The 20,329-nt window shown below is 38.8% G+C and overlaps 1 protein-coding gene across 1 annotated transcript in view; it reads left to right on the top strand.

Annotated features, from left to right (window-relative positions):
- INTS4 (integrator complex subunit 4) overlaps positions 1-20,329 on the top strand; it is a 97,150-nt gene continuing 76,821 nt past the window's right edge. Inside the window, exons 1-4 of the mRNA XM_043994795.1 lie at positions 1-332; positions 2,478-2,672; positions 3,785-3,902; positions 6,714-6,820. Of these exons, the coding sequence (XP_043850730.1) occupies positions 279-332; positions 2,478-2,672; positions 3,785-3,902; positions 6,714-6,820 (474 nt within the window). The 5' untranslated portion in view covers positions 1-278. The remainder of the gene's footprint in view (positions 333-2,477; positions 2,673-3,784; positions 3,903-6,713; positions 6,821-20,329) is intronic.

Below are 20,329 nucleotides of genomic sequence, written 5' to 3'. Positions count from 1 at the left end.
AATTGTCGCGGGGGGAGTCGAGGCGGGCGCGGGAGACCGAGCGCCTCGGGGGGAGGGAAGAGCACGTTTGCTACGCCACGCCTCTCCTTCCCCGCTGCATTGTGGGATAGTGGCGTCCCAGTTCGAGCTCCTACCTTCTCTTCCCTTTCCCACCCGCCCTCAGCCAACCTCTCCGCTTCTGGAGGGGGTGGGGGCCCGGTCAAGGCTACGGAGGCCGGGAAGAGCCGCGCCGGAAGAGAAAGGCGGCAAGGGGGGTGCTGTTTGTCCCAGCTGCCGCCATGGCTGCTCATCTAAAGAAGCGAGTATATGAAGAGTTCACCAAGGTCGTGCAGGTAAACGTCCCTCGGACTGGGGGACCGCGGCAGCGGCTGGGGAGCAGGTCCCGGGGCGCGACCCTTTGGGGGGTGTCTCTCGAGGCCCAGTCAGCCCGTGGTAGTCAAGACACCTGGGTCATAGTTGTGCATCTAACTCTCCGATCCCTTCTCTCTCTGAACCTCAGTTTCTTCCTCTGTAAAATGAGCATAGCGATTTTCTCTATGCCTTCTTGTCAGGGCTGTAATAAGTTGGGCGGACTTCAGAAGCCCCCTGGTCCAGCCCATACCCGAGCACTCCCCCCCACACACACACACACATTGAGAACTGTAATTTTTAGGAAGTTGAGGCTCATGTCAAGGCTAACTTTGCCTTTTTGTTTTTGCTCCGGGCCCAGCCTGCTGAGGTAGCTCAGTCCTGGGAAAAGATAACGGAACCCAAGGTACCTTCCCTGCCCTCAAGGATCTCAGTTTGTGGTAGAGGCAGGTGATAGTCACCCGAACTCTTTGGGCCTTGATCAGCTCGGCTCGACCATGAGTTGATTGAACTCGTCGACCCGGGCTACCTACCTAGCCGGACAGAGGGCACAATTCTGCGGGCATTTATTCGTAAGCTGCTCATATGTCAGGCAGGTACAGAGACCGAAGCTCCATGGCCTCTGCCCTCAAAGAACCGTGCAAGACGTCCTGAAAGTTTTAGTGTGGTTTTGTTTTATTGGGGAGACAGGACAGTACACAGGAGGGTAGATAGGACGTATATGCAGAATAAACAAGGAGCTAATTTCCCAGGCCCTGTGCTGAAGGAAGCAGAAAAGGCCTCTTGTAGAAAGTGGCTCTTGGCCAAAGCTTTTGAGAAGTCAAGGTGAGGAAGTAGAGCGTTCCAGACCTGGGGGACAGGTTGTGTAATGATATGGAGACTGCAAATGGAATGTGGCCAGTGAAGAACAGCAATTAGGGCTGTTTGGCTCGATTGTACTGGGGAGGAGGAGTGACATAATCGGCCTTAAAGACAGGGCCTACCAGAGTGGTAAAGACTTTAAATACCAAGAGGCTTTTTATATATTTCATCCAAAGAGGCAGTAAAGAGCCACTTCTTGAGCTTCAGGATGAGACGGTTAAAAGTGGTCAAGTTAGGGGCAGCTAACATGGCACAGTGGATAGAGCACCGGCCCTGGAATCAGGAGGACCTGAGTTAAAATCTGGCCTCAGACACTTAACACTTACTAGCTGTGTAACCCCAATTGTCTCTCTCTCACACACACACACACACACACACACACACACACACACACACACAAAATGGTCAAGTTAGCTAGCATTAGTGTGCCGGAAATACAAGAAAGGCAAAATCAGTCCATTCCCTTAAGAAGCTCACAGTCTAATGGGGGAGATGACATTCAGACAACTAGGTACCAACACAATATACTAAAGACTCTATTTTAGGAATATCACTTGGCAGTTGTTTAGACGATGGGTCAGAGAATAGAGGGTCTGAATGTAGGAAGACCAATTACAAAGGTTTACAATAGTTTAAACAAAAGGATATGAAGATCTGAACTAGGGTGGTTGTATGAGTGGAGACAAGACAGGTGGCAGAGATGTGGGCATAGAATCAGCTGATTGGATAAGGTCAGGGTAAAGGGAAGGAAGGAGTTAAGGATGAGTCAGTCACAATGATGCTAATACATATCTGTTGTGTTCTAAGTTTTAAGCAGTGTATGAGTGTATTTTTTCAGTCATGTCTGACTCTTCTTGACTCAGGTTTTCTTGGCAAAGATACAGGAGTGGTTTGCCATTTGATTCTCCAGCTCATTTTACAGATGAGGAAACTGAGGCAAGCAGAGTGACATGACTTGCATAGTCACACAGTACTAGTACTACTAGTCACAACTAGTATGTGTCTGAGGCTGGATTTGAACTCAGGTCTTCCTGATGTCAGGCCCTGCACTCTATCCACTGTACCGTGTAGCTGCCTTGCTAGGTCTGAGGGGAGGGGGTTAGTATCATGGAATTAGTTAACAAGCCTTTATTGGGTGCTTCCCAATATGCCAGGTACTGCTTATCACTGGAGATACAAAGAATCTATAGAACTCAGAGAATTGGCTAGAGGTATTTTAAATTTTTTTCTTTTCCTTCACCAAGATAATCTGCTTTGATCCATTGCAGCAACAGCATGAAGAGATTGCAACCAAGAAACTCCGGCTGACAAAACCAAGTAAATCGGCTGCACTCCACATAGATCTCTGCAAAGCCACTTCACCAGCAGATGCCTTGCAGTATCTCCTTCAATTTGCTCGGAAACCAGTGGAGGCAGAGAGTGTGGAGGGAGTAGTCAGAATTCTCTTGGAACATTATTACAAGGTGAGAAGATTACTACTGAAGTCTTTTTTTGTTTGTTTGTTTGTTTCATTTATTTATTTATTTATTGGTGAGGCGATTGGAGTTAAGTGACTTGCCCAGGGTCACACAGTAATTGTTAAGTGTCTGAGGTAAGATTTGAACTCAGGTCTTCCTGAATCCAGGACACGTGCTCTATACACTGTACCACCTAGCTGCCCCACATCTCAGTATGAGTGGAGGGGGATTCTGGGTTCTCCAAGTCTGGATCAGAAGAGTGGTAAACCTCTGGAAGAGCCTACTAATCTCAATCAGCTTAAGACAGTTGACTAAATTGTAGATTGGAAGTAGAAGAGAGCTAGAGGAAATGATGGTGTAAAAGAAAGGTCTCAACAGATACTTCCTGGGTGCCCATACTGTGGAACTTTTTCATCATTATTATATCTGTGATCAGTTATCTTTGATGTTACTGTTATGATTGTGGGAGGGCACACAAAGTGCACCCATAAAAGACAATGCACTTAATAAATGTTGTGTGTTTTGACTGCTTCACCAAGCAGCAGTCTCTCCCCCTCCCTGGGCCTCCCTATTCCCTGGGATGCAACAATATTGAAATTAGACCAGTTAATAACCTTGCAATGGCCTCTTAAGTGTTCAAGTGAAAGGAAGAGTCAATTGAACTTTATTGTTGTCTCATTTTAAGAAATTGCCACAGCCACCTCAGCCTTCAGCAGCCATTACCCTGATCACTCAGCAGCCATCAACATCAAGGGAAGACCCTCAGCCAGCAAAAAGATGATGACTCGCTGAAGGCTCTTGAATGTGGTGCACTAACTTAGAGAACCATTGTGATTTTCAAATGGAGTAACTATGTTATCAAAATGCCAGATCTTTAAGTACTGACAAGTTGGATGTAGCATTGTGTAGGCCAATGCTCTATACACCCTCACTGGGCAGCTAGGTGGTGGAATGGGTGGAGAGCCCCAGTTCTCTCTTCCAAAGGCAGTGGTTCTGGTCAAAAGCCTTGGACTACACAGTCCTCTGAAGTTCTTCTAATATTTTACTTCCTTTAGTCTGCTGATTTATGATTAGTTAAAAGAAGAGTACAAAGGTAACAATTACTTCTTTTGTTCTAGGAAAATGATGCATCTGTGAGACTGAAAATAGCTTCATTGTTGGGGTTGTTATCAAAGACAGCAGGATTCTCACCAGACTGTATCATGGATGATGCTATTAACACCCTTCAGAATGAAAGTAAGTTATAGTAGTTGCAAGCAATGGCCAGAGCAGAGACCTTTGATTCCCGTTATTCAAAGTTTCTGATGGTGACAGAATTGCCAGCAGACTCTTGATAAGAGAAATGCATTTTCCTTGGTTGAGATTTGATCCCCACTACAGGAGGTGCCATGGTAACAAGCATCACTTTTCATTTTGGTTCCATTTAACTGCATCTCCCCTCATGTAGAATTGATTTCCCTCTCATTCTTTTTGCTTCTGCCTGCTGATAGTTCTCTGTTGTGGAGCACAGTGGGAAACAGTTTGATGTTGCTTGCTTGTCTGTTTCTCACACACACACACACACACACACACGTGTGTGTGTGTGTGTGTGTGTGTGTGTGTGTGTGTGTGTGTGTGAGAGAAACAAGATATTTTAGGAATAATCTATTAGTGAGATGAGTACCTTAATAGTTAAGTTTTAGGTTTTGAGAATAGCTATTTCTTCTAATTTTTTTTTTAAAAGTGTGAACTTTTATTTATTTGACATATTTAAGGTCTGTTGTCTCCAAATAGAGTAGCTCTATTTTTAGTAATCCAGGAATATTTAGGCAACATTTAAAGAATAAGATTGAGTAGATAGTCAAATAAATTCTGATGGAATATGTAAATTTATCCATTATATTGATTTGTTACATGAAGTGTTATCTGGAAAAGTGAGCCATTCTGTTAGCAAACAGGCATTTATTATGCTCTTTCTGTGTGCCAGATACTGTGTTAAGCCTAGGGATTCAAAAAATGCAAAAGCAGTGTCTCTCCTCAAGGTTCTCACATTCTGTTGGGGAAGACAATGTGTAAATAACAGAGGATATAATTTCAGAGTTGTTACAAGATGGTTTTAGAGGGGAAGGCTCCAGCAGCTGAGGGGACTAGGGAAAAGCCTCCTTTAGAAGGTGGATTTGAGCTGAATCTTGAAGGAAGCCAGGGAAAAGGGGAAGTGGGAGTGAGGAGAGAAAGCATCTGAGGCACAGAAGGCAGTAAGAGATGGAGTGTCACATTTGAAAAGTTGCTGATGGGCCAACGTAGCCAGGCTGTTGACTGCGGATGGGCATAGATTCTAAGAGGACTGGAAAAGTAGGAAGGGGCCTGGTGGTTAAGAAGCGGAGGACTTCATATTTAACCCTGGAGTTAATAGGGAACGATTAGAGCTCATTGACGGGTGGTAATAGTGGCAGTGAGGTGTTTGAGGGGTGGTAACTTGGTCAGAGCTTTAGGAAAATCACATTAGTAGCTCTATGGAGGCTGGATTGGCATGGGGGAGATTTGCGATAGGGGGATCAATTAGAAGATGATTTTAGTAATCCAGGTGAGTAATATAAGGGCCTGAACTAGGGTGGTGGCTGTGTAACTGGGGACCATTGCTAAGAGATGTGAAATCCAGTGGATTGGCTAAGTGGAAAGTGAAGGTGGTTATTATATAAGGGTCTAGTTGAGTGAGAGGATGGTGGTATCTTCAACAGAGATAATAGAGAAGTCACTCCCATCAAGTATTTATTAAGTGCTTATTGGAATCTTTTTATGCTAAAGTTACACTGTGATAACATTTGTAATAATTATAGCTTCTAATGGAATTATTTAGTAAAGATTGAGGGGGAAATTTTTTTAAGTAATGAAAGTTATTTCATTGCCTAGGTACAGGACATGTCTTTTTCCTAAAGAAAAATATTCTGGTTGAGATTGAGTGAATTTCATATATGTAGATTGTAAGGTTCTTACAGTTACAGAAAGTGATCTCAGCTCATCTAATCTAACCTTTCCAAATGAAACTGAGGACTGAAAGATGTAAGAGCTGAGCTGTGACTAGAACCCAATCGAGGACTCTTTCTACTTACTCTGTCTTAAATGAATTTTTTTCCTGGAAAATATATTCAAAAGGAAAAACAAAATAATGTGATCCAGGCTTCATCCTTTCTCTTAAGTGGGACAACAATTTTATATTCTTTGTAAGAGGAAAGACTGATTCTCCTTGAAATATTTAGTATTTCCATTCTAGTGCTCCACTTCATGATTTCATTTCTCTCCTGTTAATATTGTCCCTGCACTGGATTATGAATGATTGAACATAAATTGATTGATATGAATCCAGAGGGACAGAATTTGAGTTAAAAGAGAAGTCAGCAGTGGGCTCATGAATCTGGAAGGAAACAGACACTATGTCATCCAATCTGGAAATGTTTTCTCACATATATAGTGAGGGATCCAGGCACAGTGGCACTGGTCAGTTTGTGGTAAAGCAACCAGAATCTTCTGATTCTAAATCTGCTGTGCTCTTTGCACTGAAAGTGTATAACATCCTCCTGAGATGCAATTTCAGCACCAGGGAGTCTGGCTTAATAGCTGCCTTCTTAATTGTTGGATAGGGACTGAACCTATAATTTCATTGGCTTAGGGAACCAATTAAGACCCTCCTGTCCCCCGCAGTGGAGGCAGCTCACAAGGTGACAGCTCATAAGGAGGCTGCTCTTAGAGTGACTTGTCCAGAGTTTCAGAGCCAGTCTTGAGCCCTTGGTCTTCCTGGCTTTGAGGCTAAACTCTCAACACTGAACATGCTGCCTCTCCCATAAGAAAGACTTCATTTGGTTAAGATCAATTCAGAAGTATTTATGGAGTACCTGCTATGTATTTAACATCATGATGGGTGCAAGGAAGACTGTAGGATAATTTGACTTGTTCTCTGCCCGCATTTTATTTGGAGAGACAAGACTTAAACTCCCAAACTCTTATGACAAAGTAGATATAACCTATGCTGTTACCTCATTTTCGTATTCTGTAATTCCACTTTGCTTCTAGAATCTCATCAAGTCCTTGCTCAGCTTCTGGACACACTGTTGGCAATTGGAACTAAACTTCCAGAGAATCCAGCTGTTCAAGCTCGACTGATTGATGTTGCCTGCAAGGTAAGAGAGTGAGTTTTTAAAAACAATCCTTTAATATGTTATTATGCATTATCTCATACAGTGGTGTCTTCCATAGTTCTGATTCAAATAAACTTAAAATTGGTCTCTGTGTCTTATATTTTCATGCATAAAGTTAGCAAGTCTATTTTTTTATGATCTCTAAAAGAGTATTTCATTTTTACTTTGCATTAATTTGATTAAGATGCTAACTAACTTTTTACATGGGGAGATAACCAAAACTCTACAGGAAAAACAAAAACAAAGATGTTTAGAAAACCTTGACTTGGAAAATCATAGGTCCCTGGATTGTTTGTAGATATTCCTTCATCAACTCACTTTTTAAAAAAAATGTCCATTTATTCATATGCTTTCTACAATTTTTTTGGGGGGGGTGAGGCAATTGGGATTAAGTGACTTGCCTCACACAGCTAGTAAGTGTCAAGGGTCTGAGGCCGGATTTGAACTCAGGTCCTCCTGAATCCAGGGCCGGTGCCTTATCCACTGCACCACTTAGCTGTCCCTATCAACTCACATTTATAAAATGTTTTAAGGTTTACTTTCCTCACGACCATCTTATGAAGTAGATAGTGCTTGTATTATCTCCATTTTACATAATGAGAAAACTGAGGCTCAGAGAGGTACCTGGCATCACATAATTAGTAAGTGTCAAGAGTAAGAATTCTTGGATTTTTTCCAAATATTTTTTCTTTTTTCTTTTTTTTTTTTTTAGTGAGGCAATTGGGGTTAAGTGGCTTGTCCAGGGTCACACAGCTAGTAAGTGTTAAGTGTCTGAGGCCGGATTTGAACTCAGGTACTCCTGACTCCAGGGCCGAAATATTTTTTCTGATATCTTTTTTTTCCCTTTTGAAACCAGTTTATTATTGATAGTTATCTCAGTAATGAAGTAATTAAACTAACTTTGAAAAAAAAAATAGGTAGCATACTTTTTTTTTTTTTGGTGAGGCAATTGGAATTAAGTGACTTGCCCAGGGTCACACAGCTAGTGTCAAGTGTCTGAGGTCGGATTTGAACTCAGGTCCTCCTGACTCCAGGGCCGGTGCTCTATCCACTGTGCCACCTAGCTGCCCCAGCATACATTTTTGAAGTTATGATGAGAGTATTAGTCAAGCAGTTAGACTTGATTTCCCTTCTGTGTTGTACCCTTTAGTTTCTTCCTAGCATCCTTGTGAGATTTGTGGTGTCATGGCCAAGATGGAGTAGAGCTAGAGCTCTCTTGTGATTTAATCTGAGCCCAACTTCCTCACCCTGAAAAGGGGGATAATGACATATGTGTTAACCTACTCTACAGGGCCAGTGTAGAGTGTTTTGGAAACCATAAGATGTTTTATAAATAGGAACTCTCATTCTTCTAGTTTAATCTTGGTTTCTAATCAACATTCTTTTATGCATAGTATTTACATAACACTTCATGCACTGAGTGCTTCATAAATATCTTTTCAAAAGATTGTTTTAAGATTCTGAGAAGAAAAAGAACCAAAATAGCTGTGGAATTAGGTAGCTATTTTGGGACCTGATTGATTCATTCCTTTGAGGATAGGCACAGTAAGAAAGGGACTTCATTCTAAAAAATTATTTTAAAGTTAGGGATTTGGTCCTTTCCAACTGTGATTTCATTCCAGTTTGAGTTTCTGTAGGTAGCATGTGTGTTATCACATGGTGCTGGTCAGTGGTGGTGGGAGCTAATTATTTCTGTCCCCTTGTATAGCCATTCTTTAGGCTATAGCTTCTCTCCCTTTTTTTAAATCATGAGTCATATGGGTTTTGGATTTGCCTCTGCTGTATTGAAGACTCAGGACCTTTGCTTCTAAAGTGATTTTTAATAGTACAAGGTGATCCTTTCATCTGTAGTACTTGGCAGGACTGTTGGGGTTTCAGCAATTGTTAATTATTAGTGTTAATTTCCTTAATCACCTTAAGTGAAATGTTCTTTCTTTGTGTTATATTGCATCTGTGGACTGTTAGAAACCTTGTTTCAAAGAAAATGAGCTCAGGAGCACAAACTTTTAACTGTAGGAAAAGTGGTAAGGAATTCAGTCATTTGTTCAATATTCCCTTTTTAAGTGCTTCCTGTGTATTGATGATCATTTTGGGCACCAGGAGACATGCAAATACAGCATCCTTTGTGGTCACAGAATCATTCACTAGGAAGGGACATAAAGCACAGAGATAACTATCATGAATCATCTTTTTCCATTTTTTTTAGGATTTGATTTAAATATTTATTTTTCAGGTTGCTTTTTTTTTTGTAGGGCAATTGGGGTTAAGTGACTTGCCCAGGGTCACACAGCTAGTAAGTGTTAAGCGTCTGAGGTCAGATTCTAACTCAGGTCCTCCTGAATCCAGGGCCAGTGTTCTGTCCACTGCGCCACCTAGCTGCCCCTCAGGTTGCTATTTTTAACTTTTTAAATTGGAAAGACACCCAAATCAAGGTTTAGGCAAACGTTTGTATGTAGCAAATGCTTAATAAATGTTGAAGGAATGAATGATTTGTGCAGTTTGTAAAGAGAAATTTATAAGAAGTTGAAGAATTTAGCCACCCAGAAAATTCTAGTAATAGATTGAGATAATTCACACTGAGTTTTATAATGTGCTTTCCTCACAACAAGCCCATGAGGTAGGTAAATAATTAATAGTTGATATTTAAATAGGACTTTAGGGTTTGCAAGATGTTTCATATCAGGGGTATCAAACTCAAATAGAAATAGATCCCTGTAGTACATACTGACTTTAAAAACTATAAATTAGCTTTATCTATGTAATATTGTATTGTAATTTATTTTTAAGTATATCCCAATTACATTTTAATTTGGTTCTGGCAGTTTTGCTGGACTGAGTTTGACACCCCTGTTTTACATACATTATTTTTTTTTCATACATTATTTCATGTGATCTTTATGACAACAATGAAGTGTAGACACTAGATGTAATTTACAAACAGGAAACTGAGACTTAGTGCATCTTACAATATTCTAATTTTTTTTAAATTGGCTAATTTATAGTATATATATAGTAACTCAGTTATTTAGATTAGCAGGGACACCCCATTTTCCAGTCATTCTGTATATATGATGATTTAACTGTAGAATATTTGTGTTGGGAATTATCTATGATTGGTTAGGAGTGCATATGAGTTAGAATCAAAATAATATATTTTGTTCCAACCCATTATTTTAACTGTCTTTATGTTTTGAGTGTTTCTTATAAACATGTTGTTAGATTCTGTCTTCTAATCTATTCTGCTGACCTCTTCCATTTTAAGAGTTCATCTATTTATATTCAGAATTATGATAGTTAATTGTTTATTTCCCTCATTTTACCCCTTATACTTTTTCTTCTTTATGCTCCTCTCTCCCTGGTTGTTTCCAGTGATTACCTTCAGTATTGTTCAGTGGCATATGAGAAAGATTTATCTTAGCATACAGTCTATGGTTGTATTTTATTTGTAGTATGTTCATCAGCATGGTTAACTCTATTTAGAAATTCCTTTCAATGGTACAGATATGCAACTCATCTGTAGCTTACACTCATAGAAAATTGGCTGGAATATTGAGAGGTTAAATGCTCTCCCTGTGGCTGAGTCCATATTTTACTATGAAATTGACAAAACTATGGTCAATGGGAACAATGGTTTTTTGGGGGTTTTTTTTTGTTCCCCTTTTTTCATTGCTAACATTTCATTAAGTCTTCACATATGTCTTAGTATTCGTCCAATTTGTCGTTCTTTTTAGTGCAATATTATTTTACTAAATTCACACACCACAATTTACCTAGCCAGTTGTTAGACACAGGTTTTTCTCATTTTTTTTTCTTATTAAAAAAAGTGCTAGGGGCAGCTAGGTGGCACAGTGGATAAAGCACTGGCCCTGGATTCAGAAGGACCTGAGTTCAAATGCAGCCTCAGACACTTGACACTAGCTGTGTGACCCTGGGCAAGTCACTTGACCCTCATTGCCCCGCCCCACCCCCCAAAAAAAGTGCTGCAGTATTCCCATTCATCTATAACAAACAAAATTAGCTGTAACTATGCTTGCTCTATATACTTGGTATTCACCACTAACTGTGTCAGTGATTGAAAATGGTGTGGTCAGTTTCTATGCACCTAAAAGTTATGGAGGTTTGATGTCCGGGAAAAAAAAAAGTGCTGCAATATTTTTATATTGGTACATTTTCATCTTAACAACTTCCCTAGAGTATAAACCTCTAAAAGTGAAATTGCTGCCTCACAGGGTATGAATTGTACAATTTCAGATTGTTTCCTAGAATAGTTGAAGCAATAAATAGCCCCACTAGCAGTGAATTAGCATACCTATTTCTATACATCCCTGCAAAAATGAATTTTTTTTGTCTTTTGCCTTTTTTGTCAGCTTAGAAATATGATGGTAACTCATTGAGTTGTTTTAATTTTAGTAGTGGGGCAACTAGGTGGTGCAGTGGATAAAGCACCAGCCCTGGATTCAGGAGGACCTGAGTTCAAATTTGACCTCAGACACTTGACACATACTAGCTGTGTGACTCTGGGAAAGTCACTTAACTCTGTCTCATCCCCCTCCCCAATTTTATTAGTGATCTTTGATGCATTTTCAAGTGACTTTTGATGGTTTGTTTCTGCTTTTAAGAACAATTTTTTTTTATATCCTTTGATATAGAAGATCTTAACTATTAGAAAATAATTTTTAGTCAATCTAATCAGCAAGTGGCCTACTATGTTATAGTGTTATGAGTGCTGGGAATACAAATACAAAAAAATGAAACAATCCCTATTCTCCAAGAGCTTTATAATCTTATATAAATTTCCGATAGATTTGAAATAGCAGATTTTGATGAGAAATATCTAATGCAGCGTTTTTGAGTTTTTCTCCACAGTTCATATCTTGTTTTCGTTGCATTGTTATTAATTTTTTATTGTTGGAATTGTCTTTTTTCCTTTATAAATTTTTCCAAATTGTGACTTAAGATTTCTCCCTCTTGTCCAGTTATAAAATTATGTAACTTATTCTCTAATTTTTATGATAAAGATTTTTTATATTTGGGTGTTTAGCCTTTTGGAAATTTTTTTTGGTGGTATATTATATAAAGATAATGGTGTGATTCTTATTTTCTGCCAAATTTGTATCAAGTTTTTGAAATATTCCAGTTTGAAAAAACTTGATATTTATTTCTTTCCTGCCAAGTCACTGAAAAAAAAATGTTGAATGACCCTCATTTCCTTGCAAAAAAAAAAAATGTTGAATGGCACAAGGCCCAGACTATATCTAGGGGGTTGGAGGACTTTCCATTAGACACCAGTTCTAGGTTGACTTTGATTCATTACCTACTTGCAGACTCCTCAGACTTAAAAGGGACTTGACAGGCCACCCAGTACAATCTGTACAGGAATAAGGTTTCATTCTATAGCATATCCAACAAATGGTCATTGGGCTCTTGCTCAAAACCTCTGGTGAAGGGAAACCCACCATCTCTAGAGGCAAACTATCCTCTTCTGGGCAGCTCTAATTGTTAGATGTTTTTCTTTTCATCAAGCACAAATCTGCCTACCTGCAACCTCTACCCATTGCTCATACTTATCTATTCCAGCTTTGTCTTTACCCACAGATTTGATAAGGATTCAACCTGTACCTTTATCTAACCCATTGGTAAGCACTGGATTTTGAGTCAGAGGACCTGGTTTCAAATCTAGTTCTGGCTTTTACTATCTGTGTGACCTTGGGCAAGTCCTTAATTTCTCTGGACCTCAGTACCTTCATCTATAAAGTGAAGAGTTTGGGCTATATGAGCTTTAAGGTCTCTTTTAGTTCTAAATAGGTGGTCCTGTTTTAACTATCACAGAGCCAAGGACAGATTCTTGGAATATTCCACTAGAAACCACTTTCTAATTTGACATCAAACCAGGAATGGCTACTCCCTGGCTCTGACCATTTGAGTATTCCCATATGCACTTAACTGTCCTGTTGTTGAGCCTAGTAATTTCTAGACTTTTTAGAGTATATACCCATAAAGTTAAAAAAAAAAAAAAGAGCATGTGACCCCAATACTGTATCTTTATAAATTATATAAATAACTACTAATATGTACATGATAAAACAGTCACAAAGCAGAAATTAGAAAATGTGAGATAAAATGAAATAAGCTTTTTAAAAATTATTTTCCATTTTATCAATAGTACAGAAAACCTTTTTGCTTAAGCCAGAGGTACACTAGGACCAGGGGCCCAGTGGAAAATAACTAAGTGCCTTTCCAAGGAGAAGCACTTGAATAAGAAGCTTATGGAAGGAGGGCAGCAGAGGGAGGCACAGTGCCTATAAGCAGGCTGCTCAGTTATTCTGCTTCCTCAGTTCTAATAATTTCTGTATCCCCACCAAGTCCATTTTCTTGTACACTCCATATTGGAGGCCACTGGTCTAACATGGCCACATGAACAAGTCACTTACATTGTCAGAGGTGGGATTGGAAGCCACATGTTCTTGGCTTCCAAAAACTGCATTCTGTCTTTTCCCTGGTGCTGCTGCTTTTCATCTACCTGACCACTAACCCTGTCAATTAAGAAATTTGGGTTAAGGGGCAGCTAGGTGGCGCAGTGGATGGAGCACTGGCCCTGGAGTCAGGAGTACCTGAGTTCAAATCTGGCCTCGAACACTTGATACTTGTTAGCTGTGTGACCCTGGGCAAGTCACTTAACCCCAATTGCCTCACTAAAAAAAAAAAAAAAAGAAATTTGGGTTAGTTTGTCATGATCTGGTTTTTTCCCTTTTTTTGGTTAATTTTATTAATTTTTACTTTCAATTTTTCCTTTTATCTCCTTCCCTACCTGTTGAAAAGACAAGAAATATGATACCCATTATTCATATAAAGTTATGCAAAGTATATTTCTATATTACCCAGGTTCTGGTGGGGAGGGGAGTAAGATAAGTTCTTCAGTCTGCACCTCTCTCTGGAGGTGGATAGCATTTTTTTTTTAAGTGAGGCAATTGGGGTTGACTTGCCCAGGGTCACACAGCTAGTAAGTGTTAAATGTCTGAGGTCAGATTTGAACTCAGGTCCTCCTGACTCCAGGGCCTGTGCTCTATCCACTGCACCACCTAGCTGCCCCTGTGAATAACATTTTTAATCTTGAGTTCTTTGGAATTGTCAGGGATCATTGTATTGATGAGAGGAGCTAAGTCTGTCACAGTGATCATTGTTATAATATTGGTGTTACTATGTACAATGTTCTCCTTGTTCTGCTCATTCCACTTCGCATCAGTTTATATAAGTCTTCCCAGGTATTTCTGAAACCATCCATTTCATCATTTAAAAAAAATCTTAATAGTATTTTTTTCCAGTTACATGTAAAGATAGTTTTCAGCATTCGTTTTTATAAGATTTTTTAGTTCCAAATTTTTTCCCCTTTCCTTCCCCCTCCCCAAAACAGCAAGCAATCTGATATAGGTTATATATGTACATTAAACATCTTTCTACATTAGTCATGTTGTAAAAGAAGAATCAGAACAAAAGGGGAAAACATCAGACAAGAAAAACACAACAACAAAGTAAAACTAGTATGGTTCAATCTGCATTCAGATTCCACAGTTGTTTTTTTCTGAATGTGGAGAGTATTTTCCATCATGAGTTCTTTGGAATTGTCCTGGATCATTGTATTGCTGAGAAGACCTAAGTTTATTACAGCTGATCATCACTCAATGTTGCTGTTACTATCAAGGTTTTCCTGGGTCTGCTCACTTCACTCAGCATCTGTTCATATAAGTCTTTCCAGGTTTTTCTGAAATCTGCCTGCTCATCATTTCTTATTGAACAATAGTATACCATTATATTAATATACTACAATATGTTCAGCCATTCCCCAATTAATGGGCATCCCCTCAATTTCCATTTTTTTGCCACTACAAAGAGAGCTGCTAGAAATATTTTTCTACATGTGGGTCCTTTTCCCTTTTTTACATGTCATCATTTCTTAAAGCACAATAGTATTCCACCACTTTGTATATACCATAATTTGTTCAACCATTCCCCAGCTGAACATAGTTCCATAGTTTCCAATTCTTAGCCACCACAAAAAGGGCTACTGTAAATATTTTTGTACATATGGATCCTTTTCCTTTTTCTTTTATCTCTTTGGGGTACAGGCTTGTATTGGCATCTGAGGATATACACAGTTTTATAGCCCTTTGGGTATATTTCCAAATTATTTTCCGGAATGGTTGGACCAGGGTGGTTGCACAAACAGTGCATTAGTGTGCCTGTTTTTTCCACATTTCCCTCCAGTATCTGTCATTTTCCTTTTTGTCATTTTAGCCAATCTTATGAATGTGAGGTAGTACCTCAGAATTGTTTTAATTTACATTTCTCTAATTATTGGTGATGTAGAGCATTTTTTCATATGATTATTGATAACTTTGATTTCTTCTGCTGATAAATTTGTGTTCATATACTTTGACCATTTATCAACTGGGAAATGACTTTTATTTTTATAAATTTGACTCAGTTCCCTGTATATTTGAGTAATGAACCCTTTATCAGAGAAAATTGCTGTCAAAATTTTTTCCCCAGTTTCTTGCTTTGCTTCTAATTTTGACTGCATTGGTCTTGTTTGTGCAAAACTTCTTAGTTTAATTTTATCAAAATTATCTATTTTATCTCACATGATTTTCTCTATCTCTTATTTGATCATGTCATGATCTTTTTCTTAAAGAAATTATGCTGTGGGGCAGCTAGGTGGCCCAGTAGATAAAGCACTAGCCCTAGATTCAGGAGGACCTGAATTCAAATCTGGCCTCAGACACTTGGCACTTATTGACTGTGTGGCCCCGGGCATGTCACTTAACCTTCATTGCCCTGCAAAAAAAAAGGGATAAAAAGAAATTATGCTGTGACTAATGCAGAAATATGTTTAATATGATTGTACATATATAATCTATATCAGATTGCTTGCTGTCTAGAGGAGGGGAGAAGGAAAGGAGGGAGGGAGAAAAATTTGGAACTAGAAATCTTATAAAAACAAATGTTGAAAACTACATGTAACTGGAAAATAATAAATTTTATGATTTAAAAAATAAAAATATTTATTACTTAAATTATGCTGGCTAATGATGAGTTCTTGTCTAGATCACCAATTATCCTTTTAATATAATACATTTTGGAATTTTACCAGGAATTGTAGTCACAATTTTTGGACTGTAATTTGTATACTAGAATGTTTTCCCTTTTTTTGAAAATTAGAACATCTGTTCTTCAACATACCAGTAACTTTGCACAGTCTTTAGAGATCAGTGATAATGGCTCAGCAATCACCCCTGCAAGAGTTTTCATTACCTTGGTTGGTTGTTAGGTTCTGGTGACTTGAACTTATCAAAGACAAATAGGTACCACTCCTTCCACTGACAGAAGAGGAGGGGATATTCTTTCCCCATCACTCACCTTCTCTGGGGGGGCAGTAATGTCTCTACCCTCACTTACTATCATTCCACTTATCTTGAGTCTTTGTTCCTATCAATCATTCTTGCTCTTTCCCTTCAGAGACCAAGATAATTCTTCTTGGTAGAGAAAACAAGCAAAATAAGAGTTGGCTACCTCTTCATTCTCTCCACTGTTCATTGTCCTAGCTCCTTCAGGCCATGCTACTGTTGTTTCTTTGGTCCTTTTTTTTTTCTCTCTAATAAAGCTTAAAAAGTAAAACAAAACCCTTTTTGTTTTTTTTGACCTGAGCTTTAATAATGCTGATGAAGTTATCACAGACATTGCCATGCGTTTTGATTCATACTCTCAAAAGGATCCCTTGCTTCTATCCAGCATATGTACTTTTTAAAAGTCTAGGTTGGTGGGACGGGTAGGTGGCGCAGTGGATAAAGCACCGGCCTTGGATTCAGGAGTTCCTGAGTTCAAATCCAGCCTCAGACACTTGACACTTACTAGCTGTGTGACCCTGGGCAAGTCACTTAACCCCCATTGCCCTGCAAAAAAAAAAAGTCTAGGTTGGTCAGTGCGTTCTCAGGGTCTCCTCCATTGATCTCCTTAGACAACTCCCTCTTCTTGTTCTTTTAGAAATGGTTTCTCTTTGTGCATTCAGAATTTAACTTTTGAGAGCTTCTCACCCATCCTGGGCTAACTAATGTGAAATTTTAGTCCATGGTATTCTCATTAATTTCTTTGAAACTTGTTCTCACAAAATCCGTGGCATTCGTCATGCTGTTTAGCTTTACTCTCCCTATTCTTTAGCTTTAGTTATTCAACTAAATAGTCACCAAACTACCTAATGGAAGACTCTTCTAGCCAGCCATAGTTCTCCGTGTTATCTATGTGAGTATCGTGAGAGACTTTGTTCGATACTTTGCTGAATTTTAGGTCTACAACAAGCCTCTGATCTACCCCAGTATAACCTTACCATAAAAGGAAATGAGATCAATCTGGCAGATTAACAAACTTGACTGTTTTTTATTTATTTTAAAATTTTTATTTTATTCTACACCTAACAAACATCAAAAGAGAAAAAATGAAACTTGCATATATGTAGAACAAGAGGAAAAAACTTGCTTTTTAAAAAGATAGATAATAAATTTGTTCCTTTCAAAGCTTTGCTGCTTGTCTGTCCTTGCTTTTGAACGTCTTTCTGATCTTTGCTCCAACACTCTTTTTTTTCTCTGTGTAACATTATTGCTGGTACCCCATTCTCCCTGTGTCCCCCACATTGGAAGAAAGAGAAACGAGTTTTGTAACAAAAAAGCACAGTCACAAAACCAGTCCACATACTGACCATGTCCAAAAATATATTTCTTCTCCCACACCTTGATCTGTTCCTCCCTCTCAGGAAGGGGATATAGCTCAGTTTAGGACTGGGCCGTGACCTGTTCTAAATGAAGCCATGCTAGCTCCTGTCTTGTGTGTGAAATCTAGGTAATTTTCATTGAAATTTGACCCACGTCAGATCGTAGCATAGAAAACAATGGGTTCTGGTCCCTGCCTTGCTGTTTAATAGTTTGGTGTACACAGGCATGATTCTGCTTCATTCATCCCTAAGAGCTTCATTGTCAACATCTGTAAGGAGATGATAATGTTTGCAATATATGCCTTATGGAGGTGTTATGAAGAAAGCACTTTGTTAACCACAAAGCATTACAGGAAGATGAGCTGCTATTATTATTTCCATGTTAAATTTAAAACATGAATTTCTAGAAGTTTTATAACTTTTCTACCTTGATTTTGTTAGAGTTGGACAAGATGTGTAGGGGGAAGATGGCAGGTAGTTTGTTTAAATGACATGAAAGAATTTCTCATATGATCTTGAATATGATTTCAGATGAAATGAACTTCTAGCATGTGAAATTCAATTTAGGTTGACATCATAGCTTTCATTGTTAATCACTGAATTATCAGAACTATTTGTTAGGTTAAGAACTAGACATTGATCAGTGGAACATAGATCAGGTGTACCATATATGGAAGCAAATGAGCACAGTAGGAGGCTCATTTTACGTGATAAACTCAAAAGTTTATCAAAACTAGTGTTTGACAAACTAAAAAATCCTACCTACTGGGCCAAGAACTCACTCTTTGACAAAAACTTTTGGGAAAACTAGAAAGCAGCCTGGCAGAATCTCATGCCACCTTCCAAGATAAGCTCCAAGTGGGTACGTGACATAGACATAAATGGTGGCATCATAAACAGATTAGTGGAGTGAGGAAGAAATTTTACCTGTGAAATCTATGGAGAGGGGAAGAGTTTATGACCAAATGAGAGAGAGCATGAATTACAGAAGGTAAAAAGGACAATTTTGATTCCATAAAATGGAAAAGTTTTTCCACAAACAAATCAAATATGACCGAAAAATAGAAGTGAAACAGATGAATGAGAAAAATCTTGGCAAGCAATTTTCTCTGATCAGGGTCTAATTTCTAAGATATATAAGGGAATCGATTCAGAGTTATAGGAATAAAACCCATTCCATAATTAACAGTATGTGAAAGCATAGGAATAGGAAGTTTTCAGAGGAAGACAGCCAAACTGTCTGTAGCCTTTTGAAAAAATGCTGTAAATCACTAGTAATTAGAGAAATGCAAATTAAAATAAGTCTGAGGTACCACCTCATACTTATCAGACATGGGAGGGGCTATGGAAAAATGGGTACTTTAATGTACTCTGGTGGAGCTATGAATTGGTCTGGCCATTTTTTTTTAATTAATAAAATATTTTTTTTCCCATTACATGTAAAGATAGTTCTCAACTTTTGTTTAAACAAGCTTTCCAATTTCAGATTTTTCTCCCTCCCTCCCTCCCCCTCCCCTAGACAGCAGGTAATCTGATATAGGTTTTATATATATATATATATATATATATATATATATATATATATATATATATATATATATATATACACACACACACACACACACACACACACACACACACATGCACATAATAACATTAAACATATTTCTGCATTAGTCATGTTATAAGAGAAAAATCAGAGCAATGACGAAAAACCTCAAAATAGAAAAATATCAGCACCAAAAACAAAAGAAATAGTATGGTTCATTTAGCATCTGTACTCCACAATTCTTTTTTTTTTTTTTCCTGGATTTGGAGATCCTCTTCTATCATGAGTTCCCTGGAACTCTTCTGTACCATTGCATTGGTAAGAAGAAAATAGTCCATCACAGTAGATCAACACTCAATGTTGATGATACTGTGTACAATGTTCTGGTTCTGCTCATCTCACTCATCATCAGCCCACGCAAGACCCTCCAGGTTTCTCTGAACTCCTCCTGCTCACTGTTTCTTACAGCACAATAGTATTCCATTGTATTCATATACCACAACTTGTCCAGCCATTCCCCGATTGATGGACATCCCCTCAACTTCCAATTCCTTGCCACCACATAAAGAGGTCTGGCCATTTTGGAAAGCAAGGTGGAACCATGTTTAAAAAGTTACTAAACTGGGAGCAGCTAGGTGGCACAGTGGATAAAGCACCGGCCCAGGATTCAGGAGGACCTGAGTTCAAATCCAGCCTCAGACACTTGACACTTGCTAGCTATGTGACCCTGGGCAAGTCACTTAACCTTCATTGCCCCCCCCCCCAAAAAAAAAGAATGCTTAAAAAAAAAGTTACTAAACTTCCCATACCCCTTTGACCCAGTGATACCACTATTAGGTCTGTACCCCAGAGAGATTAAAAAAGAGAGAGAAAGGACCTACGTATACAAAAATATTTCTAGAAGCTCTTTTTGTGATAGCATAAGTTGGAGAATGGATGAATAGTTTATATAATAGCAACAGTTCGTAAAGACAAACAACTTTCAAAGATTTACAAACTAGTCAACACAATGACCATCCATAGTTCAAAGGATTCATGATGAAATGTTGCAACTGTGCTTCTCCCTCCCTCCCCCCCATTAAAAAGTGATGAACTCTAGGGCAGCTAGGTGGTGCAGTGGTTAGAGCACTGGCCCTGGATTCAGGAGGACCTGAGTTCAAATCCAGCCTCAGACACTTGACAC

This window comes from Dromiciops gliroides, chromosome 3 (assembly GCF_019393635.1).
Source record: "Dromiciops gliroides isolate mDroGli1 chromosome 3, mDroGli1.pri, whole genome shotgun sequence".
NCBI lineage: Eukaryota > Metazoa > Chordata > Mammalia > Microbiotheria > Microbiotheriidae > Dromiciops > Dromiciops gliroides.
This window is presented reverse-complemented; position numbering and strand designations above follow the sequence as displayed.